Source organism: Pelodiscus sinensis, chromosome 3 (assembly GCF_052426305.1).
Source record: "Pelodiscus sinensis isolate ZL-2025 chromosome 3, ASM5242630v1, whole genome shotgun sequence".
Lineage (NCBI taxonomy): Eukaryota > Metazoa > Chordata > Testudines > Trionychidae > Pelodiscus > Pelodiscus sinensis.
This window is the reverse complement of record NC_143054.1, coordinates 44,371,874-44,398,458: the sequence shown is the minus strand read 5'-3', so window position 1 is coordinate 44,398,458 and position 26,585 is coordinate 44,371,874. Positions and strand designations below refer to the sequence as shown.

The 26,585-nt window shown below is 39.6% G+C and overlaps 1 protein-coding gene across 2 annotated transcripts in view; it reads right to left on the bottom strand.

The window, feature by feature from the left end:
* The window catches only part of LRRC1 (leucine rich repeat containing 1), a 146,876-nt gene that overhangs the window by 15,134 nt on the left and 105,157 nt on the right, over nt 1–26,585 (bottom strand). Inside the window, exons 11-15 of one of the 2 annotated variants that reach the window (XM_089777084.1) lie at nt 23,800–23,915; nt 22,800–22,972; nt 19,651–19,787; nt 3,514–3,717; nt 2,078–2,323 (exon numbers count right to left, since the gene is read on the bottom strand). In XM_089777084.1, coding sequence (XP_089633210.1) covers nt 2,078–2,323; nt 3,514–3,717; nt 19,651–19,787; nt 22,800–22,972; nt 23,800–23,915 — 876 coding nt within the window. Of the gene's footprint in view, nt 1–2,077; nt 2,324–3,513; nt 3,718–15,842; nt 17,077–19,650; nt 19,788–22,799; nt 22,973–23,799; nt 23,916–26,585 lie in introns of those variants that run through there. The other variant, XM_075923612.2, reaches the window with a different exon arrangement.

The following is a 26,585-nucleotide window of genomic DNA, read 5'->3' as shown; positions in this document are numbered from 1 at the left end:
GTATTGAAAGTTATGGCAAAACACCTCCATTTCAGTGAAGAAAGAATTTTACCCAATGTGAAACAGCCATCCATTGTATTCTGATCATCTGATATCCACTTCAGAAAACAACAGGTGGGTTAATGAAATTATTTCTTTCACATAAATCAATGATTTATTGAGCACTTGCCTTGACAACAACACTATTTCTATACATGTGTCATTGTTAATTGTAAGCCACTTTTTTGGAAAGTTTTTTATATCACATTGGGTTGAAATTTCACACAAGTTCCCAGCCCATGTGCATTTTTTTTCTGGGCCAGGTGATTGCCATCAATCAGCATTAAATTGGATTGAGATGGCTCTTTTTAGTGCTACTGTAATGCAATCCTCACTTTTTTAAAATCAACATTTTTCAGACAATTAGCTCGTTGAAAGGCCTTTTGTTTGTAATAGAGCAAGATAATTCAGAGTTAAAGCTGACATTGGATTCTTCATACCCTCTCACATGCCTAGAAATTTTAATACATCTGGGTGACACTTTTGTAATATATTATTAATCTACAGTCCCTGCAACACAGTCCAGTGGGATTAGTTTAGGTCACAGCAGCAACTTAAATTAACAATTCCTTTTGCAATTTCTATATGGTGGTTTTAATACATAATTTTACTGGTACTAAAAAGCAGAAATAGCTTTCAAACATACCTAAGATTCATTGCATTAAGAGTTAAGGAAACCCCATTTAAAACTGAAATTGAGCTGTAGATAAATAGTGTTTCATTCATCAGTCTTACGTGTAGCTAAGATGCTATTACTTCTGCAGCTTCAGTTCATGCCTCTAAGGCAATGAGAAAATTATTTTTTTTAAATGTTACATTAAGGGCTGTTCAGTGCAACTGTAGTACATTTCATTAATATTACAATTTTAACATGTGTACACATGTGTTGATTTGAAACAATTATTTTACATGTGCAAGAAAATGCCACCTTATACTGATTAAAAATGTATAAGCCTTCGATTATGCCCCAGTTACCATGGAGTCCAACCATCATTTATGCTCAGCCTGAGTAGTCTCATTGAATTCAATAGGACCATTCATGAGAGCAAAGTTAGTCACGTGCACCACGGTTCACAAGACTATCCTTCTCAACAATGCTTCATTGATCTTGTTGGGCTAGACTGTAGCCTGGCCTGCTGTGTGCATCCACATAGGCGAGTAAAACCCTCCCTTTAATTCCTGGCAGCCTCTCTAGGTTCCAGTGCCATAAAAGTGCACTGTGTACCTGCTATTGAATCTAATTTGACCAGGTAGACCTGTGCTCCCTCCAGCATGCTGGTCACCAGAGAGAGAACTCAGCATGGAGAAGAGACCATAATTTGCTACTGGTATGAACTTGTACCAAGTATTACCCCCCAGAGCAAGCCCCAGAGATGTGCAATTCCTTCTCTGCACTACCGCAGGCCACGCCCAGCATTGTGGTCAAGCCATGATCTAGCTTCCCCTGCCTCCCACTCCACACACCTACCCTAGTGGTTTATTCCATAAATCCAAGGCACTGCTTTTGCAGCTCCCTGCATAATGGCAGTCCTTACTCATCTGAGCATTCCCACCAACTCCAAGGAAATATTGAAGTTAGCAAGATCTGTGCACAAAGGTATATTCACAAGCAACCACTGGTTGTGGGTGTCTAGCTTGAGATACTTCTGGATGTATCTCTATAGATGTGATACGTTCAGAACTCCCTTTGACTTCTGAGACTTGCGAATGTTCAGCCCTTCTGAGAAACTAGCCCAAGGCGTCGGAGGCTGAACATTCAACAATTTAGGCACTCAAAACTGGAGTGTGTTTTTGAAAAGTTTGGCTACAGATCACTAAGAATATGGACAAACCCCTGTTCCCACAAAAGCCAATGGGGATGGGAATGGACTCCATACAGCACAATGCCAGTTATATGAATATTGCAAGGCAGATGAGGATATTTCTTGATTTTACATATCGCACTTAAAAATCTCCTTTGCATTCAAAGTTTCTCATATAACCCAAAGTCACAAAACTGGATGGGAATGAAAGGCACTTCCGGGAGGTGACGCACTACCTTTAATGGTGGCTGTGTCACTTCTGTCGCTCTGGGAACCTGCTCTTTCATTTCCTCTGGAAACCTGCTGCTTTCTGTTGGAAAGCTGCCTGCTGTTGAGGTAGGAGCCTGTGGCTTGCTTTTAGCCTCTGGAAAGGGCTTGGTTTTTGCAGCTGCTTTGTGCTTTTCCTGAAAAGCCACTCTAGTCTTTCTTTGGTCCTTGTCATTGGTATCAAAAAGACTGCCAGAAAACTTGGATACTGGCTCCTGTTTGTGAAAGAAAGACAAAACAACAGAAATATAAACACTGAATTACTGTCTAGGAGTCTAGACATTACATTCAACAAATTAATGTCTTTTTTTGTCACGTGGGTGTTGATCAGGAGTTACTCTGCTGAAGACACTAGACCTAACTATGCCCTCAATATTCATATGCAGAGTGGACTTTCTATGCAGCTGCCCTTGTGGCACCAACTCTAATTTCTCAGGGCCCTGTGAAGCATGAGATGCAGGTTCGGGGACTGGGTAAGGGTGAAGGTAGGCAGTGGGTGGCCTCTCAGACATGGTTGAGTGTTTCACCTGCTCTGAACCCATGGAGATAAAGTAATTCAGTCTAGGACTCGATTACCTGATATGCAGAACCTCCCATGCTGTGCGAATCTCCCCATTAATGAAATTAGCTGTTATACAAGGGATTCCAGCTGCGGCAAAGTGGCACCATGCTGCCAGAATGTGTGAATGGAGAAACAAAAGTACCATGTAGGACATAAGGAGTGAGTACACCAAGTACAAATCTATCTTTTAGACAGCTCTGGTCAAGAATTTCTATAGTGATTCCAGTAAGGACTACAATGAATCCTGTGTTATCCAAATAACCTGCATTTACTCAATTCAAAACTTCTAACAACTTCTGCACATAGCAATTGTATTGATACAACTAAATAACACGAGGCCCCTCAATTCTGGAATTCATTCTCCATTTCCTTCTTTAATCCACCAATACTACAAATCTACTGTCCATCAATATACATTGAAAAACCATTTCACTAGAACTGGTGGAGGAAACATTGATACAGAAGGTTAGGGCCTTCTAAGGAGAAACAGTATATTTCTATTTCCCACTGTTGGCCAATTTTTTTTTAATGTGGGTTGGGGCTCTGCCCCGAGTGGTTTTGTTTTAGACGATTGTTAAGCCTCCTAGAATCTAGAACAGGCATCTGTTTTAATGTATTTCAATTAAATAAATAATTGAAAGTGGTTCCATCTTCACCACCACAAAACACAAACATTGAAACTATGCATTAGAACAGCAACCAATCCAGTTCAGAAAGCTATTGATCCTTTCTAACCAAGAGTAGTCACATGTTCATCTAATGAAACACTTACTGGATTAAAAATGTAGTGTGTGTATAATCTACTATATTATGTTTTTGAGATTATAAAGGAAGTTAACTTACATCCTCATCAGAATCCTCCAATTCCTCTGCTTCTTGCTCAGGACTGACTCTCCCTCCCTTCCATTTTTCAGTGCCTGAGCTGAATTTGTGCAGATTGCCACCACGAAAACTTTCCCTTCCCTTTAATGAGGCCCAGCAAGAGCTCTGTGAGCTCCAGTTATGGCCACTGTGAAGCTTAGGAGACCTGGGAAGCCACTTAGAGGCCTGGTGGAGAAGAACAAAACAAGATGATAGGCAATGAATAGATTTTTTAAATGTTATTGTATTACAGTCAATAGCTACCTACCAAGAAGGTGCTCTGGCAAGAACAGTAGGGTGTTTCAACATCACATAATAGTTTGTTGGCTTACATGGAGGTAAGCACCACACATAGGAATGTGCCGTTAGTCCAACAGACATGCTTAAGGTATGCCAACACTGCAATTGAAGGTATGGTTTGCGCTAGCTTTTATTTAGCTAACACTAGTTTTAATCTAGCTAAGACACTAAAAGAGTAAGCCCATTTACACAGTTTCTATTTGTACTAGCTAGATTAGTGCTAATGCTAACACACATACCTAAGCTACAACTCAGATCTTAAATCACATCATAGATGTACTATTAAAGAGTAAACCACCATTAAAGGTGTTATGGGGAATGATCTGCAGGCTGTTAAAATCAGCAAGCAAGGTATCAAGCCCACATTGTTTCTTAAAGAAGAGGCTGTCTGCTCACACTCAGCTAAATACAACTTACAGTAATATCGGTCAGCGCACCATGTAGTAGCTTCCATAGTCCTTTTTAAACAGTATTACAGAGCAGTTTGAGCTTTCCCACTGTTTCTCCCCATCTCTTAGTTTAGAATCCCAGCAATAATTAAGTGTTTGCTTTCCCTGCCCTTGAAATAAAGTGTTTTGTTTTAAAAGCATTGCCAACAACATGAAATTAGTATTTTTTTAAAAAAAATCACTGATATACAAAGCACTGTAAAAAAGTGAAGGAGCAAAGGGAAGGAGGAACTTTAAGAGCCTTAAAGTTATTATAATATACTGTGTGGTAACTGAATCCAGTTTTCACATGTGGGCCCCTCATTAAAGGCATACACAAATAGTCATCTCTTTTTCTATCCCAACTTACACAATTCAGAGGGCTTTGAGTTATACAATGTGTAGACCCTAAAGAAGCTGCATGTAACAATGAAGGGGAGTAATCACACATCAAATGTATGTATGCTCTCTTTGAACAAACTCCTTAAAGTGACAAGTTGACCCTAAATATGAGGCAGCAACTTGGGAAGTTGGTGATGAGAAACATCAGTTCTTTTATATTGAACTTCTACTTCAGCATCTATCTAAGGAGCTCAAAAGCATTTTGAAAGCTAAAAACATTTGTATAATTAGTAGGTATTATTGCCATTTTGCATATGGGAAATCTAAGGCACACAGGTTAGACTCCCCACATAGAATCACAGAAATGTAGGGCTGGAAGGGATCTTGATAGCTATGTCAATCCCCTTCACTGAGGCAAGGTGATATATTATCTGGACCAGCTCTGATAGGTCATGTTTTCCAGATCTTTAATAGTTTTTGTTGCCTTCCTCTGGACTTTCTCTAATTTGTTTCCAAAGAATTAGAATTCTAATTGTGTCTTCCAAAGCGCTTGCAACCCCTCTCAGCTTGGTATTATCCACACACTTATAAATGTACTCTCTATGCCATCATCTAAATAATTTATGAAAATACTGAATACAACTAGACCCAGTACAGATAGATGCATGACCACACTTGATATGGCCTTCCAGTTTGACTGTGAACCTTTGATAATTCATCTCTGAGTATGGTTTCTTATCAAGTTGTTTACCCACCATATCCTGGGTTCCTCTAGGCCATAGTTCCCTAATTTGGTTACGAGGCAATCATAAGAGACTGTATCAGAACCTCACTAAAGTTGATACACATCTATTTCTTCCCTTATCCACAGAGCTTGTTAACCTGTCAAAGGAGGATATTAGGTTGGTTTGATATAATTTATTCTTAATGAATCCATGCTGACTGAGACTTATCTAAAATCTGATTATTTGGTACCCAGAAAGATAATAGAGTAAATAATTCAAAGTTAAGCTGACAGATCTATAATGCCCCAGGCTGTCTTTTTTTTTTAAATAGATAGGAACTATATTAAAAGTTAAACTATTAAAACTATATTAAAAGATCCCTTTTCTAATCTTCTGGGATCTCTCTCATCCTTCAAAAGTTCTCTCAGGTAATTGTTCAGAAATCTCTTCAGCCACTTTAGTGAGTATTCTCAGATGTATTTTGTTAGGTCCTGTCAACTTGAAGACATCTAACTTGGACTTAAGCAGAGGTTTACATCCCTTTTATATTACACAAATTATGTGTGATAAATTCAGTCCATCTGCTGAGTTTATCCAGGAATCAGAGCAAAATGTAAATAAAACAACATGAAGTAAATGTGCACGTGTGTCCATGCACATACATGCATGTCAATGAGGCAGAGATGGAGGAGAGTTTTAGATAAGGGAAAATTCAGGAAACTCAAGAACATCGCATCCCCAACACATGGCTGCACTCATACCTCATGTTGGCTTAAATGGTTTTCTTCATATTGCTTTTTTGTTTTTTAATGCAGCATTGTTAGTACATGAGATTTTGCATGTTTACAAATTATTGGTGTGAGCACAGAAGATGTTACAATCTGTATTATACATGATAAAATAATGGATGGTGATAAAAGTCTTTGAGAGGAAACACAGGAAGAAAAAGGATTACCGTGCTAAAAGATCATGCAATATATTTATAGTCCTCTTAAGAGATTTTTGTCTGATTATTTTTTCTTATTATAGTTGAAGAGACTAAATATCATGTAGTTCAGTGCAAGAGGACAGATTATAGAACTCTTTCACAGACTTTTCTAATGGATCATACTACTGTACAATAAAAACTAAACATAATTTTTCCATTACAATACTCCAGTATGGTCACTATAGCAGCTAATAACTTTTAGAGGCAAGAGGTACACTCAAAAATCGTGTTGGCCTTAGAAATTCCCCCATTCTTTATTGATAACAAGGATTAGGGTATCTGGATATTCTTCATCATGGTAGGTCAGAGTATTCTGCTTTGCAGAGCTGTAGAGCCACTTCACCTATAAATGAAATTTGAATGAGCCACAAAGCAATCATGTTTGCATTAGTGGCACCCATTCATGACAGCATGGTACTTAGGAGAAAGGATTCTCTTTTGCCTTTATTTATCGCTCTCCTTGGATGTCAGACAGCATGGGTGTGCTCCTGTGATCACCACTCTGTTCATTAGATAGGAAAATAAGAAATCTGATCAGACACATAGATTAGATGGAAAAGCCTGCATGAGGTTCTAGAACTGCAGGTATGAAATCACCAATACAGGAGATTATAGGGTTTTTTTTTTAAACATTAGGAGGTGGGACTGAGCCAGTTTACTTATGAATTTGAACTTCCCCTACATAGATTGTTTGGTCATAGGGATTGGTCCTCAGTCTGCTCTGCATCTGAAACCATTTGAAAGCAAGCAGACAGCTTTGGTGGGTTTCTGACCCCTTTTAAAAGCCTGAACTCCTGAATGGTAACTCCTCAGATGCACATACATTGTTGCAAACACTTTTTCCCATAGGACCAGAAAAAGCCCATTGTCCCAAAGGAGTGCAGGTTGAAAGATGCAAACAGAGAACATTATGACTTAATGTGGATAGGTCTCAGTCACTTATAAAAAGGAAGAGCTTCATTTCATAGTATCCCTAATTGCTGCAACACAGATATGGCGGTTGCGTAGGTTGTCCTAGACAAAGTTTAAATTTCAGTCCAACTTGGAGAGAAAGATAAGTCTGGAGGATGTAACTGCAGGATAGTCTGCAGTCCTTGTTTGTGTTTTCTTCTTTGGTAGAGTAAGTTGCATAGCATCCTTTTTTAGGTTGGACTTTATGCTCAGGCCTTAAATGGCAATCCATAAAGGAACTGTCAAGAGAGCACACTAGCAATCCAGGATCTTTTTCACATCCATGAGCTAGCTTTTTCATCACTTTTGCTTATGAAAAACATGCATCAATAATTAAATCCACTTTCACCAGTTTTTTTTCTATAAACATACATTTAGGATCAATGAGGTAGAGGTACACAAACAGTTCCAGACAAGAAGAGCTCACCATTCCATCAGGAGTTTGAAATATTCCTTCGTTATTGGTAGCCAGAATGCTTTTCAGAGAACACAGCCACCAAGCCATAAAAATAAACAGCCAATGAACTCTGATGTGAATACAAACCTTAATTCTTAATCTCTTTTTAAAATCATTCCACTCCATAGAAGTTTTCAGTGCAAAAAATGCCGAGATATAGAGCATGAACCTGAGCACAGTAGGAATGGAAGGTCCTGCATGGGAAACAAGGAGTGTCCTATATTTTGCAGGTTCAAAACCTAAAGACTGCAAGCTCCTTGGAGCACAGAACTGTGTCTTTCTCTACATATTGTACAAAGCCAGGCATACAACCGGATTACTCAATACTTTCAGTTAGTACTTATACTAACTACACTGTATCAAAACCAGATGGGTAGTACATGTCTCCTGATGGCATTGGATTATAATTGAATATTCGTTAGCACTTAAATCTTACTACAGCTGCCATTTATTGACTGGATAGAATATATGTCTTTCTCTGAGACAATCACCAGCTGGCACAGTATTGGCAGTTTTTGCCTTAAAAATATTTTACAAACAATAGCTAACTTTATGGTTCCCAGATAAGATCAGCATCTAAACCTTTATTTTACAAATGGAAGAAACCAAGGCGCACAGGTGTTACATGGCAAACCTAATATGCCTAACGTCAAGTATGGATTTAAGTGCCTAACATTAATTGATGTTTGATTTTTTTGTAATAATTCAGGAGCAGAATTGGTGTTCCTGCTTCCTAATTCCGTGTTCAAAACTTTTCAAAGATTTTTTTTATTAAATATCAAAAGATATTTTGCTCATTGGATGTAGTTCTGTTCAAGAAATTTAAAATAAATTATTGAAAAACATTTTGCTTAGAACCACCATAGCTTATTTCATTATGGGACACAAACACAGTTACCATTTCACACCCTTTATTAACGTGTGCATGCCACGTTGAGTTATAAAACTGCCTTTTTACTTATTCTTATTCTACTTAAATGATCCTCCTTTACTAGTCAGAGGCTCTTAATCTCCATCTCTTACCCTGTGTTTTCTTTATATGCAATCCCTAAGGATAAGATTACGTCACAGAGATCCTGAAAGTCATGAATTTGGACAGTTCCAAAGAACTCCGTAACATTTTTCTGCCTCCGCCTCTGTGAGCTTCCATTGATTTGTTTATTGCATGAAACCTGTCCTTGAATTTTACTAAAATTAGTGGTATCAAAATCTTAACCTTCACTATTCTTACAATACATTTTTAACCTCATTTGTTAAGAGGACAAACTGTCCTTATGAGTCATAAGTAAAATAATGTGCAGCTACTTTGATAAAATCTGTTTAATAAGTCCTCTATAGGAATAAATTTCCATCTGCCAAAAGGTTTGCAAGTGCCACATATTGCTATAAATCATCTGCGCAAAACAACAAAACCTCATGAATTATTCAAAAGAGATGAATGGCTGAACAACTAATCTACATTTTAAGATTAAAGAGAGACAGAAAAACTTTTGCAGCAGTAGGCTGATAACACTCCATCTGCAAATCAACATACAATGTAAACACAGTGAATTTGCAAATATCTAGAACATGTGGAATGAAGCACATTTTGTTATCCATAACCAACCTCATAAAAATTTTCGCTTTCCAACCTGCTTGTCTCCTATTTTTAAAATGACTTTATATTTTAAAAATGTGAAAATATGCAACTGGTTTTAATTTTGCAAGGTATTTTTCTAGAGCAAACTCCCTTTCCATTTTATGTATAAATGCACATAGCATTCTACTCACCAAAAGGAATGTACACTAGTTTAGCTCTTTTAACGATAAATTTCAAAGTGCTTTACAATCAAACTGAAATAAAAAAAGTGTGCAAATCACTTAACTAGAACAGCATACACCATACTAACTCCATGACTCTTCTCAGGAAAAGGAAGATACCATTTCCAACAGATCAGCCTAATTGAATCCACGCTCTAGACTAGAGTGTCTCCAATTTAGTTAAATTAGTGCTAAAGCTATAATGCAGACCAGTGATTGGTTCCTGAAAAATAAAAGAAGTGCTTGGACTTTATGGTGATCGACCCCTCAAGAGTCTATTTAGTGGGTCAGCTGCTAAATCAACCACCAGTCACTCCTGTCCACTGTAGTACTCCATCAGAATGAGATGAGTAAGGGGAGTTGACAGGAGAGTTTATTCCGTCAACATTGTCTGGTGTGGATCCTACAGTAAGTAAATCTAAGCTATATCAGTTTGAGTTACGTTACTGACATAACTCAAATTGCAGAGCTTAGACCAACTTGTCTCCGTAGCATAGACCTGGCCTCGCTTCCAATACTATCCTACATGGGCAACAGACCCAAAAGTACTAGAAGCTGGAATGCAAAAAAAGCCAGAACAGAGATTTTATAATTACTCAGGACTGCGTAGATACCCGCCCATAATGTTCTTTAAGTGCCCTCCTATCAAAGTAGCAATGCAGCTTAATCAGACCTAAGTTGTGAAATAGGAAAGATTCATAGCACAAGATGGCATGGTTATTGGCTTTGTTCACATCAACCAGCCACACTAAGAACTGCACGAAGCATGCTGAACCCAAACATGCTAAAATGAATTATATAATCACTGAGAACCTGCCACAATAGGATTATCCATAGCAAAAATAAACCCTGAGCTTTTAAATTGCAATCTCCACCAATGTGCATGCACCATGTGAGACAGATATGGCAAATTTCTGCAATGTCTTTGGAAGAGTTAACTGGATTAAGCTTATGCATCATGGGCTAAGGACTGCATGTAATTCCATTCAGGAGGGTGACTACAGCTCCTCCAAGAATTAAGAACTGTGAGAGGTAAATTCACTCAGGCTGCAACACCTCTAAAGAGGCCCCACTATGGGGACAGGCTGCCATTTACTAGCTCTAGATTCTCCAGAGATCAATAAACAAAGAAAGATCTTTGGTTAAATATCCTGAGTTTAAAGTGACTCAAGACCCAGCTAACACACAGGGGGCCTTACCACTTGCAGAAGGATTGGAAAGGCTTTGGCCTACTGAGGCCCATAAGACTGATGGGTGACCTCTGACAATCTATTAACACATGAACAGGAACTTTATTGTTTTTAATAGGTTTCTGTTCTTCGGATAGATGTAGGAGTTGGCGTTCAGAGTTTATTTCAACAGGGACAGCAGAACTTGCTCCCAAAGTTTACATCTGATTTAGATGCAGCAGTAATATTACTGTGGTTTCTGATGCCCTAAAGACCTAGTGGCAGCCCCACAAGCATACAGTGTAGGAATGTCACTCAAACCCCCTTAACATTGCCCAGGCTCTCATGGAACGAGCTCATACCCCTTGAGGAAATGGCCTGGGCTACTTCACATGCTATATGCCTGACACAGGAAGTTAATGCCTGGAGATCATCTGTGAAGCAATCCTTTGACCCTTCTTTGGTTTGCATATGAACAAATAAGATGAGGAGTGGAAAAAATTGTTGTATCTAGATAAAAAGCTAAATATCACCTGACAGCCAATATGTGAAGACATTGTTCTTCAGGGGTTGAATGTGGCATTTGATTCAAGTACAAATGGGAAACCCCTTGGATAAAAACAAAAACAAATAAATACAGCAAAGATGCAGGATTGCTTTGTCTTTAGAAAATTGCATATAGGGGCTCCACTATCAAGACCTGCAACCTACCCACCCACTTTGCACATGTTATTGCCATAATGAAGGCAGTTTTCTACCATATGGAGAAAAGTTACCAGAGGCTCTGAGGACTTATAAGAGCCCCTAGGACAGTATTAAAACATGCAAATGATAGGCTGTAATGGGCAGAGGGAGACAAGTGATTTATCAACAACCTCACAACCATGAGGTTTGAAAATGTGGCTTTCACATGGATGCTCAGATGAAAGGTGGATCTCATAAAACTAAACACAGGACCAGAAGAGTGAAGTGTAATGTATATTTCTAAGTTGTCATGGATGAACCTACCAGGCTCATGCCATATCAAGAACTACTTTCTTAGTCAAATAGGTTGCTCTGATGGACAGCTTTCTTCTACTGAGCAAGGTCTGCCAGACCACCTTCACAATTGATCCTCTGCTTCATCTAATTATGCAGCATCTATGCTGTGAGACGCAGGGAACTGAACAGACCAGGTTACAGGAGTCAGGATGACAAAGAAAGAATATGAGAAGCTGAACCAATAGCACAAGGAGGTCAGAAAACCAACACTGTCCCAAACATGCTGGAACAAGGAGAACGAGTTTGATTTGGTCCAATTACAGCATGAGAACAAATCTGCAAGATAATCAGAATTGGAGCAAATGCATACAGGAAAGTTAATTCACAGCTCAAGTGAAAACCACTGTTCAAGGAGCCCAAACTGAGACCCTCGTTGGGAATAAAACAGTTGATATTTCTTTTTGTCTCTTGTGGCAAACAGGTTGATTGTTAGGATGCCCCAAATTGCAAAAACGAACTGTAGCACACTGGGCTTTAGCAATCTTTTGTGATTAAGGGAGAAATTTATGTTGAGATGTTTTGCCAGATGATTCTGGACCAAGGCAAGTGATCCACCATGGAAGCACCATCTTCCCCTATGCAAAACTGGCAGGGCCTGATCTCCTCCTGATAGAGCATGCTGTAGTGTATTGTCTGTAAGGATGTACGCAGCCAAGTTTCTGAAGTGATCTGAAAGAGGCTGACAGGTAGCATACGTGGCAGGAAGCTCCAGGACACTGACAAGCAGAGAAGCTTCCTGTTCAGATGTAGATCTTGGACTTTCAGTGATCCCAGATGCACTCCCCAACCTATTAAGGAAGCATTGGTGCCCTGGTCGGTAAGGATTGAGTGAAGAGAACACACTGGCACATGGAGCCACCTTCAGGACCAGCAATCTGATTCTGGAGCAACTCAAGGAGTAGGATCTTATGGACCAAAAATGTCCTAAAGACTTTAAGGCCATGGGCCATACCAATAAGACAATGGCGGCCATCAGGCATCAGACCAAGAGCCCCTGACCCAACTGTGGGACAGATGCCAAATCTCAAGACTGATGATGAGGCAAAGTTTCTCTGTGGTGCTTATCTGTTGATCTGGAAGAGTCTTGAAGATTCTCTGGGAACAATGAGGAAGCCAGCCCCAATGGAGCAAACAAATGGTTAGGCTCTTCTGATGCCCAATATGGGAAGGGGGTCATCAGTGCCAACCAGGAATGGGGGATTGGCACTGGGCACTGATGGTACCAAATGAGACATGTTCCTATTGCTGATACTGGGAGAGGTGCCAATACCAAGGATAAGGGCAGTCCTGAACTCAAAAGGACCTGCTGCCCAGACAACAATGATGCCCGAGGATGCACCAGCATCAATGAGACCTTTGGTGCCTGGCCTTGCATCAGCCACAAATGTGTCTGAAGCCTGGGCAGTACAAGCTGTGGTGCTGACAAACCCAGCAGCTTTGTGATGCAGGCAAAAGACGATAATAGCACAAAGTAGGATGAGTTGGAAGAAGCCATGGCACCAGAGAACTCCTGAACCAGTGGAGAATCCAGGACTCAGAGGCAACACAGGCCTGATGCTGCTTGGTATGTCAGAGTGGAGACAGACCCCCATGGCCAGAACGGAGACGTTGACACAGGCTCTTGCCCTACCTCAGAGTGGTAAATCAGGGAGCAGTTGGATGGACTGCTCTATCCCTATATGCCAGACAAAATGTGGTGCCAGTCAGCACTCCTCTTGGAAAGTGTGGTGCATTCTCCCTGAGCCTTATTTGTTTTATGGGACCCCTTTCTAGTTATACTAGAAAAGGGAAAATGATCCCTTCCTCTCTGGGGAAATGCCAAAGCCAAAGAACACAGTGACATCATTTGAAGGAGATGTGAAGGCGTCCTCGTGGTCTGCACCAGCAGATGCTGCTTCAGCTGCAAGTGCCTGATCACTGAAGTGCTTTGTGAATGACTTACAGGTGGAACACAGCTCTTTAATGTTTCTTTCACTGATCCAAAAGAACCATCTGTAGGAATTACTGCATGGAATGCCCTCCTGCCCCACGTCTCCCCTCCAGAGATGGAGAATGCTTGAACCCCAGTAAGAGCTTTACACATGCAGCCAACTACTCTAATTGAATACTAAACTTAAGATAAGATGCTACTATATACAAGAAAATAATCTCAAACAGACCAAAAGCACAAAGGTGAAAAACACCAGAGTCCTCACTGTAGCCAGGGGCTGTAAGCAGTGATTGAGAGGGTTAGAGCAGTGCTGCCTTTGTATGGCTAGAGGAGGGGTTGGCAAGATCCAACCTGCCAAGTCTTTTAATCCGGCCCACGCATCCTTGTGGCACAGACCTGCACTGTGGAAGTCAGCAGGGAAGCCGTTTGAGAGTGCTGCTGCCCAGGAGCTGTTTAGGTAAGCACCTCCTGACCAGAGCCTGCCTCTGACACCCCAGTTCCCCACACGCAACTCTCTCCCAGACGCTGCACCTCTCTCAAATGCCTCCCCCCAGGTCAGAATGCTCTCTTGCACCTCCTCACAATACCCTCTTTCACCCAAACGCCCTCTCAGACCCCACACTCTTTCCTGCATCCCAGTCCCCCCCTACCCTGAGCTCCCTTCTGCACCCAAACTCTGTGTCACATAAAAAGTCGTATGTGGGTCCTGCAGCTTAGCAGGTCTGGGATGGAGGTTTGCATCCTAGCTGTACATAGCCTGGTAAAATCTTATACCCTGCAAACGCAAACAGCAGCTGGGCTTTATCAGCTTTAACCCATGCCTTGAACTGGGAAACTAAGTGGTAAACTAGTTTGACCTTGGTTCCCAGCCCCATGGGAACATTGAGAGTGGAGTTGGGCGAGCTTGCAGACACTCGGTATACAACTGTAGTATAACTAGCATAGGGAGTCCTGTGCTCGGTGAGTCTCACCAGGGACCTAGACCTTAGAGGGTGCCCTGGATTCCTCCAGCTGGAGCCACATCCACGGCAGCCTGGTGCGAGGTAACAGGAATGGGAGTCCCCACAGACTGAAGGGGAGTAAGCATTTCTAAGTGCCTGCTGCTCTCTTATGCATTGCTCTGCCTATGTTTATTGACGTGTCTCTTTGCAGTAGCTGTGTAACCATCTGACAGTATTAAGCCTATAATAGTAGTGATGTAGTGAGATTAATAAAAGCAACAATCCCTAATCGACTCTGCTGTGAAGTGAATCCATAATCCTGTTTGGCCACATCCCTGTGAGTTGACACTCCATCCCAGACCCCCGCCTGGTCCATAGAAAAGTGTGACCCTTGATCAACTACAAAAATTTTGATGTGGCCCCCCCCCTTCAAAAATTATTGCCCATCCCTGGGCTAGAGGAAGGGCTAAGGCTGTGTGCACTTGCCAACAGGTAGTGCAGGGCAAAGATCTCTGGCCCCTAGTCCAGAGCTGCATCTACTTGAAGAAGAAACTCCATATTCTTGATAATACTATTAACTTAGCAAAATGTTCTTCCTGTTAAGTTTCTCAAGTCTTCCTTTCAAACATTTGAATGTTTACAAGCAGGTTCAATTCCAAATGATAATGTACAGAGGAGCTTGCTTGAAGTAGTAACACTTATTTTGATCATACTTGAGTCTGTTCATTTCAGTTACAGGCTTGCATCTGAACCTCCTAGGTATAGTACACCTTTTTTCCGAACCTAAAGGCTATTCAGCGGTCTACATGTGCAGTCTTTGATTAGTTCTTAGTGAACACAGATGCACAACACAGATACAGTCAAAACTGAACTATTGTTTCAAATCTCAGCAGAGGTGCCACAAATGTAATATATATGGAGAATGAATTGGTCTCATTTGCATGTCACAGTCCAGGAACACTGACAGCAATGTGAGAAACCTTACAATGTAACTGTTTGCATTGTATTTGCACTGCATTCAAGAGACTATTTTCTCTGGTACACATTAAAACTGGTACTTTTCATGGCATTAAATTCAATTTAACAAAGTTTACTAAGCCCTCCACTCAAAAAGACCCCAAAAAGCTTTCAATACAAACATAAAGCTAGTGTTCACTCAATTAACATATAGCACAATGAAATGTACAGATAAAGTCAATTCTAATATTTATCATAGCAATTTAAATGATACAAAAATGCTATCGAGGCTTAAGATTTTTATTATGGTTTTATATATGGATATAAAACCTCCAAAGCACTTTAAAAGAATATCATTCTTCTTGTGTAGTACATAAAACTAGTTTCATACTGTGCTTCTGAAAGTCTAGAGTGCATTTTGTTCTGTTTATTTTATAAATGGCACATTCAACATTAAACGTGAGAGCATGAGTTTTATAGTGACTGCAATCCATCATTGCATCCAAAACAAGAGGTTTCCTTATGATTAAGTTAAAGTGTGAGTGCATTGTGTAATAAACAGTAGCAGTCTGGTCATTTAATCTCACCTCAGCATACAATAAAATAAACAGTTGTGCTTCACAAATTTGAATCCTATGATATAAACATCAGTTTTCTTTTTTCTTTATGTAAAATACTCCAAATGTTAATTACTGCTTGAAATGAACACATCCAGACAGCCACCCCATTTAAAACTTCTTCTTCTGCCCAAGGATTCAGTTTTCTTTTAAGACTCGTCTGACATACAAGACACATTAAGGCACAAGTGGGCAATATAAACAACAAATGAATACAACTGTCTGTGAAACTCATGTTCTCTTCCACAATACTAAAATATGTACCGATTAAGATAAATTTCTTTTTTAAAAATGAAATACACCATATTGTTATGAAACTTCTATACAAAATTTTAAAATGTACACCATCTGAGCTGCCGAAGAGTAAAAATGTATCCATTTTCCACATAAAACTGTATTTCTCACCAGCATAACTAGCAACTGGGAAGAAAATACCACAGCACTTAGGAAAAATCATATTTCTCCACATGTAAGACAAAAATACAGCACTATGTATACAGTATTGTACCCTATTAAAAACGAATTTAACTATTAAAAGTACAATATTGATTTGGAAATTATTGGTTCAATGCCTGGCTGAAATAAGGCACTTTCTTCCAGTGAGCAGCACCTTCCACATACAAGGAGATGATGAATAGGTTTTGGTTAAAAACAAAGGGGGCTGAATGAAGTCCCAGAAGACGACAGGAACATTTCAACAGCAGGGGAAGACACAGGAGGTAAAACCTGGAGATGAGACTCTACACAGAAGTGGTCACTCTGTCAATGGCATTATTGACCTCGTTTTTGTTTGAATCCAGTCCTTTAGCAGCATTCATATCATTCCGTAAATTCTCCACTGTCTTTTTCATGTTCTTTAACTCTCCAGGATGTGGAGTGGCTCGCCTTAGAAGTGTACTCTAAAAACAAACAGTGGAGTAAACGGTTTTGCTTTTGTCTTTTTGAAACGCACACACTTTCATGGTTTTAGCATTTAATACCACATATTTTTAAGAATCATAATGTTAATTTTAAGATATGTAATTTCATAGCAGCTTTTTGATGAAATCATTCTTGGGAGGGTTGGGGTGGAACAGACTCCAAGCACAGAATTTACTAATTTGATCTGTTAATTTGAAATCCACACCAACAGAAGTTGAAAAATAGCTGCCAACTGTGGGGTGGGAGGGAGGGAGGGAAGCATGAAAGAATTAGATGGGATTTATAAAACCAGCAAAGTAATTTAGGAATTCATTCTGTAAACCAAACAAAACTTAGGTCATGTCTTCACTGTGGGAAGATCGACACTACCACGATCAATCTTCCGGAGTTTGGGTTAGCATGGGAGTGTGAGCTCCCATCGACCTCCCGCTGTAGAGATCACACGGAATCTTGAATTAATGGAGGTGGAGTTGCATATCTTAATTCAATCTTCCCCTTTACAGCCATAGATACTTTTGAAAAATCCCACAGCACCTCTTTGTGGTGTGTCTATATTGGCAAGCAAATGTTTGTGTGATGTTTTGCTTGCCTTCCATCAAGACCTGGATTAGATTATGTGTTGTCAAACAGGCATTGGGAATTTGAAGGGAAAGAGGGGGAACATTCCAACAGTTTATTTTCAGTAATTTGGTTCCATTTCTAGAGAAGGATGTTAGCATATGTTCAAGGAAAGTTGACAAAAGCTAAATGAAAAGATAAAATTTACTTGCATAATTGGACAAAGTTTAAACTTTCTTTTAAAATTCTATATCATGCTGACTGTAGCAGCATGAATGTATGTGCAGGTGTATATAATTTATGTATGTGCTTTACATTATCACAGTACCACTGATGACCTACAAAGGGCATACACTGGGAGCTGATGACTAGCTGGATAAAACACTTTTTTGGCAGGATCACAGACTGATTTATATTAAAAAAAGGTTTTTCTAATATCAAAAGTGGACTGATTAGAGGCTGTAGATCCACAAGTAATATCTTGCACTTGAATTTTAATAGTGTTTCAAAATGCCTGCTGTTCCCAGTTCATTACAAATCAATCAGTCATAAGATGCAAAAGTTTTCAGTTTAGTTAAAAATTCTTATTTCACAACTTGATGTGGTTCAGTTATGAAAAGTGACATCTTACTCAAAATGTCCCCAATCACATATGCTGCCTTCAGTGACCCAATTTAATTTTACTACTCTTTACTCCAATTAGTCCTCTACACATTACACAACTGAAGGAAAGTAAACTAGAGCATATTCCTTCTTGTGCATTCCCAGAAGTTGCTTACTAAGTTTCCATCAGCTACACCTGTGGAAACCAACACCTGGCAAACACTGTTGGCACATATCAAAGGGACTAAACTAGTCTGCTAAACACTACTCCTAGTTCTGAGGACTACTCTGGATTATCAGACAGACTCTGGTTTATCAGATCCCAGATCAAATTACAGGGATGGCAGTAAGGAAAATATCTGTATGCTTGTAAGGAGACATATTTGATAGGGAAGTGATTGTTAAAGTCACTTTTCAGAATAAATCCATACTGCTAGCATATCTGGAGTGCTACATCCAAGATGTTCTTGAACTCAAGTATAAATCTGAAATTCCCCGTGTTTGGAGATTTTAGATTTGCTTTAATGCAGACTCACTTCAAATTAAGGCTGAAGGCTAAAGCTTCAGCACGTGTCTGAAAACGTGCATGCAAAACTGGTATAAACATCATGTTTAGTGGGGACACAGAGGCGTGCTGAAAATTTGGCTCTAAAAGTCTGAATACCGACAATTAGCTGCTGTTAGTGAAGCAAAGGCATTAGAGAAGAGGGCTTTACTTCAAAGGTCACCTCACATTTTTGATCTCCAAGGAGTGTGAAATGACCATTTAATGGAGGTCTCACAAGTACAGTGACAGATGCTCCCAATATACTCGTTCATTTGAGTGGGAAACAGCATACACAGCATGCACCAATGTGCTACATGCCATCTGATTATGGACACTATGTTGGTGTCAATACACATGGTCATGAGATGGAGGGGTAATGAAAGTGGGGGAACAAGACAACACGATAGGAGGGTAGAAAATTTAATGTGAACCCATGTCATGGTGTCAGAGTTACTGCCTAAAGGACACAGAGTCAAAGGCTTACACATTCCATACTGCAGAAAACCCTACTCCTAAGCCTGCTTTTTGGAAAAGTGGAAGGAACCATCCTAAAGAAATAAAGCAAAGAAAACAAAAAAAGACTAAAATTTTCACAGTAAGACAGTCTTGTTTCAGCAGAACTGAAAGTTATATTTGATGTAAGCAGATAAGCAATACAAAATTTTAAAAAGTCTTTTTAAACCCCTATGAAGCCAATGTTTGACAGCTCTGCTATAGGTATTTATATAAAAAGACTGCTACTATTGTTAAAAATGTTTAATGCAAGATGTAGATATTTCAAACACTTTTTTACTCTTTTGCATTTTAATCACTACATGTGTATCAGTGTGTGAGAGAAACATACCATTTCACTATCCTCTTCATCTTTTTCATCTTCCAAAAAGCGGATTGCACTGACTCTGTTTACTGCACGCTCATTCCATGTTTCATCTGACATTTCATTTACCAAGCTCTCAAATGCACCACACCGGGGCAGATTATCTGTTATAATGGAAACAAACAAAACTGAACCTTCTCAAGAGAGAACAGTATGCTAGCATATACTTACTAGGGCTTTGGGGTTTATTAATTTCTTTGTGCAGGGTTTGTGGTTCCTTGTATATAATATATATTACTCATTGCATTGTTCCAATGTGTCCTACTGTAATGGGTAATCTCTTGGTAATATTACTTAATGCACTTTATCTTAGTATTGTTTCAAATAGCACTACATTAAAATGCACTAGGAAACCTTAGTGCACTCCAGCACCTTACACAGACCAATTATTGTGCAATATGAATTTTACACATCACATCCTTGCTTGCCTCAGTATTCCATGCAAACAAGTCAGTAAATACAAGTAACCACTTCTAACTTTTTTCCAGTGTTTACTAGATAAACACCAGATTTCATTTATTTGTACTGGCAGTGTTATCAGCTAAAACTGAAAGTCAGAAGCCCTAATTATCTATTCATCCCACACAAAAGTTCTACTGACCACTCACTCAGACAAGCAATTTTATTAAAGCTAGCAGTTTTTCCATTATCAAGCATTTATTATATGAATTTTAACCATGCACATATATTCTACACTTTTGGATTAACAATCTAACTTAGAAATAAGACAAAAGATTTATAGCTAATCAACAGATAATAGCACATCATTTGTCAATTGTCCATCATTGGCTACATGTCATATTAAACAACTGGATGAGATGCTTGTAATCCAAAAAGCTGAACCTGCATAAACAAGAGATGTAGTAGGAAATGTGGTCTTAGCAGGAAAGTGGATGGTGACCATCAGTAACCCCTCCACACCAGCATGCCTAAACCCCCTTCTCTTATCAGCCTGGAATGCCTATCTAGATTCCACTTCTGCCATCCCCAAGTTTAAAAAAAAAAAAACAGTCGGGCTCTTAAAAACCATCACTTTTTTTAAAAAATCATGATTTTTAAATCCAAACAAATAAGATATTGGAGTTTTTTAGATGCCTACTGGTTTTTTAGACTTCAGGATTCACATTTTCAATCTTCGTCCTTGCAACAATGGGCACTAGAGCGTTTTGTTTTCTGGTTTTTAAATGAAAACGATTCTCAAGTAATCTATGCGCCAAATACAGGCACCAAATACAGAGAATCACAATAAAATTGTGGAAGCTGACAACACTAAGCTTTTTATTTGTTCCTAATCACCATAGTACTTGAATCAAAGGCTATGTCTACACTGGAAAGGTTTGGCATAAAAATGCTGTCAACATGCAAATGTCGCCAAAACTGAAAACTCACCAAACGTGTCTTTCTGCCACCCTATGTCAACGTACCATGGCCACATTGTTAGCTCACTCATTGATAGAAAGAGCAAAGCAATGTGGATAAGTATGCTACAGTGCCTGGCATCACCTTCAGTCACTAAGCATTATGGAAACACATAACATAGCGCTAAGCATTTTGGGAACGTGAAAAATGTCCCATCAGCCCTCTCTTTGCTTCCCAACCTTCCTAGGCTTCCAGCTTACTTTCACACCACTTGAATGACAATCTTTGCTGTGAACTCCTATATCTGTTGGAAATCGCTTTTAAAATTCCCAGGTCGGAGGGGCACAACTGTTTACCTGTTTACTTGGGTACAGAGCAGTGGAGTTCAAAGCGCTGACCAGAGTGACTAATCGGGCATTGTAGGAAACATACTGGACAAAAAACTTGACAAAAAAACCTCTAGTACAGCGGTTCTCAAACTTTTTGGGCTCCAGAGCCCTTTACATGCATAAAAATTTATGCGGAGCCCCAGCGGTCCACTGATTGTATGTGTTGTACCTATCGATGTTTCCAGTTTGTCAACCTCGCAGAGCCCCTGGAAATGTCTCGCAGAGCCCCAGGGCTCCGCGGATCACAGTTTGAGAAACACTGCTCTAGTACATGCTGCATTATTGTCTCGTCTCTTCTCCTTTTACTGACGACAAAGTCCCTCTCGTAGCTTGTCACTAAACCTGGGCACTTGTCACAACTTGTGTCACATTGCATTATGAACGCTCCCAGGTTTCGTTGTCAAAAAAGTTTTGGTGACAAAACTTGCCAGTGTACCATGGCTACCCTTTTGGCCTATTCTAATCTGTATCTGCAAAACAACGAGGAGTCCTGTGGCACGTTATACACTAACAGAAGTGTTTAGACAGACTTTCGTGGGCAAAGACCCACCTTGTCAAATGCACATCTGATAATGTGGGTCTTTGTCCACAAAAACTTATGCCCAAACACATCTGTTAGTGTTTAACATGCCACAGGACTCCTTGTTGTTTTTATAGTACTTGAGTACCAATACATAGCTTGTACACCTTGGGACGCATACTCAAACCTTCACAAACTACTGAAGCAGCAATCCAGAAATTACTGCAACAGGCTTTAACACTCACCTGAGCACGGAAGGAATTAGCTACACAGGTGGGGTAATTTAACTGACCCCACCAATCTCTCACCTATTTTTTTAAGACGATAATGTAAATACTGTGCAGAAACTTATTTGAGTGCAAATGCTTATTGCTTATGATATGTGCGATTAATTCACGTTGATCTTTCCAGTCATGATTCAGAGCTTTTCAACTTTTAACTGTCCAACAATGTTTGACAGCTACAAACACAAGTTTGAAAAAGAGATATAAACTTCTGAATGCTCATGGATTGCGGGGCAGGCGGGGAGGTGGGAAACAAGGTTATGATGTTTACTTCTTTGTCTTTTCATTAAATAAGTCTGTAGAAGGCAGGCAAGTCAATTTACTTACCAGCTCACCACTGGAGTTAAAAATCTTTTGAGACAGTAAAGAGTGAAAGCCAGAAGAGAAACTCTTTAACGGCAAACAACTAAAATGTGGACCGTTATGAATGATTAACTGATATTTTTAAATGAAAATGATAAACTAAAGTTTGTTGCACAACACTATAAGAAAGATACCAGATAACAGATTTTTAAAGATGACAGTTGTGCTGTGTGTAGGAATGATTTTCGAAGTGAACCATACCTTGGCAGCTGGGCTCAGAAGGCATTTGAGGAAGTAATACACATGTTAAAATTTTCTCTCCAGTTTCAGGGTCCGTGTCAGTCTGGAACATCAGCAAAGGCTGGGACTGGTTATCAGACAACCACAAAGCCTTCAGCTTTAAGGAAGTCAGTGACAGAGGAAGATGCATCAGCCTAATTTAAAAAGAAATGGTAAGTCTGAAATTTCATGCTAGTTTCTAGGAGACTTAATAAATCAATGTGGGAACCAACTGCAACCATACACACACACTCGTGGTTTGATTTCAAGAAACAACAGAGATGACTCAGTAATGGGCTAACCATCTCACTTTAAACCTTTTACCTCTATCTGTTCTATCTAGCTGTTTCTCATTATGCTTATACTGAAATTTGAAGCAGTTAATGTCTTTTCATTGTGCGTGTACCGAATCAGCCACAATGGAGCCCTAGTTTCTTGTTAGGGCCTCTATGTGTGAAACAATACAAATAAATTAACCGAAAACAACTCTGCATGACTGAGATTAGTAAAACAAGTTTTTATGCTGATGAAGTGTAACTTCAGTTGCCTTAACATGTATATGAATAACCTGATTGTCAAACTCTTTGTTCAGAAGGATCATCTGGAATTAATTCAGGTATTCAATTCACCAGACTTGACCTGAAGCCAAGAGCTCTTTTGTTTTAATTTCAAGTCAGAAATACATCAAATGAAAAGGTTAGGAGACTTTTCTGTTCATGGATAAAGAATATTTGAAAGTCATGATTGCAAAATATTTTTGTGTTTATTTGTCACAGAGATAGTTTTGACACAAATAATTGTGCTCAGTATTGGCAGGGTTCGGAATTACATTTGGCCTGAGGGCAGGAACATATTGCCAATTTCACCATATTGGGATTAGTGAAACTGGAGTATAAGCTCTTTTGCTGCTTCATTCTAAAATATCAATCCATATGCTGAAGCAAAACCAGTACAGCAACAGGACACAATAAAATCCTCTCACCTGTTTCCAGCTACATTCAGGACGTGCAGTTCAGTGGCTTGTGAAATCTCAGAGGGAATTCGAGATAATCTGTTGTCACGCACAGAAAAGACATTAAGACTGCAGCACCCCCCAATCTATATTAAAAAGAGAGGAAAACTATTTTTGTTGCAGAACCACACTGTAGGAAAGACATAATAGCATAGATCACACCAGATGTCATAGCACATTGAAATTGTAAATGGCTTCAAGTCACAGACTGCAAATTAGTCCCTTTTTTGGACCTTTAGTATTTTCATGAACCATAAATTTGTAAAACTACATTTCATTATTCAGAACCAATGAGATTCACCGACCTCAACTGTTCCTGCCTTAAGCCTCATGACTCAGGATGTTAAATTTAGAATCATTAACTAATCAAACAGTCGATGAGATTTCCATCAACTATTCAATTAGTCTATAAGGGTGCAGGGACCACGAGGTTTCCTTCAATTAGTCGCAGGGAGCACAGGACTTCCTTTTGAAATATACAAGAGCCCCATTAGGCCCATAAGCACAGGTCTAGCAGGGCGCCTCAGCCTTTGAAAGGAAGCCCCATAGCCTCCCCTGCTGGTCCCGCGCTCCCTGTGGCACCCAAACCTTTGAAATATACAAGAGCCCAGCAGAATTGCAGCAAAAGCGGCACAAGCCGAGACTGGTTCTGTCTCCGCTCGCGCCATTTCCACTGTGCTTCTACCTCACCTACCCTTTGTAAAGATGGTGCTGGGGGGAACTGGCTCTCCCCAGCACTGGCTCCTGCTCCTCTCCACCCCTTGCTGCCTCTCTCATGATATATGGTCATGCCAATTCTCTTCCAGAATTTGATCTGAGGAAGTGGGTCGGGCCCACGAAAGCTCATCACCTAATAAACCATCATGTTAGTCTTTAAAGTGCTGCATAGTCCTGTCTTTTGTTTCAGCAAGGTCAGACTAACACAGCTACATCTCTATTACTTCTCTCTGATAGAGGCAGCAAGTTGGGGGAAGCAACTAGTTGCATCACTAGTTGACTATTCAATAAGCTTCTGCTTATCAGATGGTAGACTAGTTGCTGACAGCCCTACTCATGACCAGGTGCATGGGTGCCTGTATGCTTTTTCCCCAGCAAGTGTTAGGTTCTTCTCCTCAACTTCTTCTAACCTTATATTTCAATGTTCACATTATTTGATTGTGTTTGTAATTCACCAAGCACAACAGAGCTCTGTGCAATATCAAATGTTAAATAAGCCATTCAGCTCTTAATGTTTGTTGAGATTATAGTCACTAGAGTCAGCAATTAGCAATTAGTGAGAGTCAAAATAATAAATGTCTTCCAAATTAATGTCTTTGGTATAGCTCAAGCAATGACAACATTGTTTTATCAAAAGCTTCTAAAACTCAACCCTTCTTTGCCACATAAACTGCCCCAAATTACTCTAATATCCTCTGCTTCCACCCTTCTCCCGAATGCGATCATCTGCTCACATCATCCTGCCAACCAACCTAATTTCCTCCACAGCACTCCTCCCGGGTAAGTGGGTCTGGCCCACGAAAGCTCATCACCTAATAAACCATCATGTTAGTCTTTAAAGTGCTGCATAGTCCTGTCTTTTGTTTCAGCAAGGTCAGACTAACACAGCTACATCTCTATTACTTCTCTCTGATAGAGGCAGCAAGTTGGGGGAAGCAACTAGTTGCATCACTAGTTGACTATTCAATAAGCTTCTGCTTATCAGATGGTAGACTAGTTGCTGACAGCCCTACTCATGACCAGGTGCATGGGTGCCTGTATGCTTTTTCCCCAGCAAGTGTTAGGTTCTTCTCCTCAACTTCTTCTAACCTTATATTTCAATGTTCACATTATTTGATTGTGTTTGTAATTCACCAAGCACAACAGAGCTCTGTGCAATATCAAATGTTAAATAAGCCATTCAGCTCTTAATGTTTGTTGAGATTATAGTCACTAGAGTCAGCAATTAGCAATTAGTGAGAGTCAAAATAATAAATGTCTTCCAAATTAATGTCTTTGGTATAGCTCAAGCAATGACAACATTGTTTTATCAAAAGCTTCTAAAACTCAACCCTTCTTTGCCACATAAACTGCCCCAAATTACTCTAATATCCTCTGCTTCCACCCTTCTCCCGAATGCGATCATCTGCTCACATCATCCTGCCAACCAACCTAATTTCCTCCACAGCACTCCTCCCGGGTAAGTGGGTCTGGCCCACGAAAGCTCATCATCTAATAAACCATCTTGTTAGTCTTTAAAGTGCTACATAGTCCTGCATTTTGCTTCAGCTCCCGGGTAAGGTATTCTCTGGTCTTCAGTTATGTTTCTATACCCTGATTATGATGCAAGATATACTGTCACATCAAATACACAGTTAAAAACAGCATTCAATTGCTAAAATCCAGCTTCAGTCACCTTTGCTCTTGATGGCAACTATTGAGGTTACTGAATTCACCCAGCAGACAGCTTCTTCAAGTAACTAATAGGTTGGAGCACTTTTCTTACCTTGGGATTGCTAATCTTATATATTGTAACAAACCAGTATTGCTAATTTTGCATCCTTTTAAAAACCAAACCAAAAAAAAATCGCTCTTATTTAAAAAGTGTTTCTTCTCCCTTAGTCTGTGTATTAGACTGAAATATCAGAAGCCATTTTAAACTTTCAGACTAAGTGGATTTAAAATCTGATTGCATTAGTAAATACAGAAGCTATTAACGTGGACCCTAGACTAAAAAGTAACACACAGTCAACATTTAAGGCCGTGTCTAGATACATCAC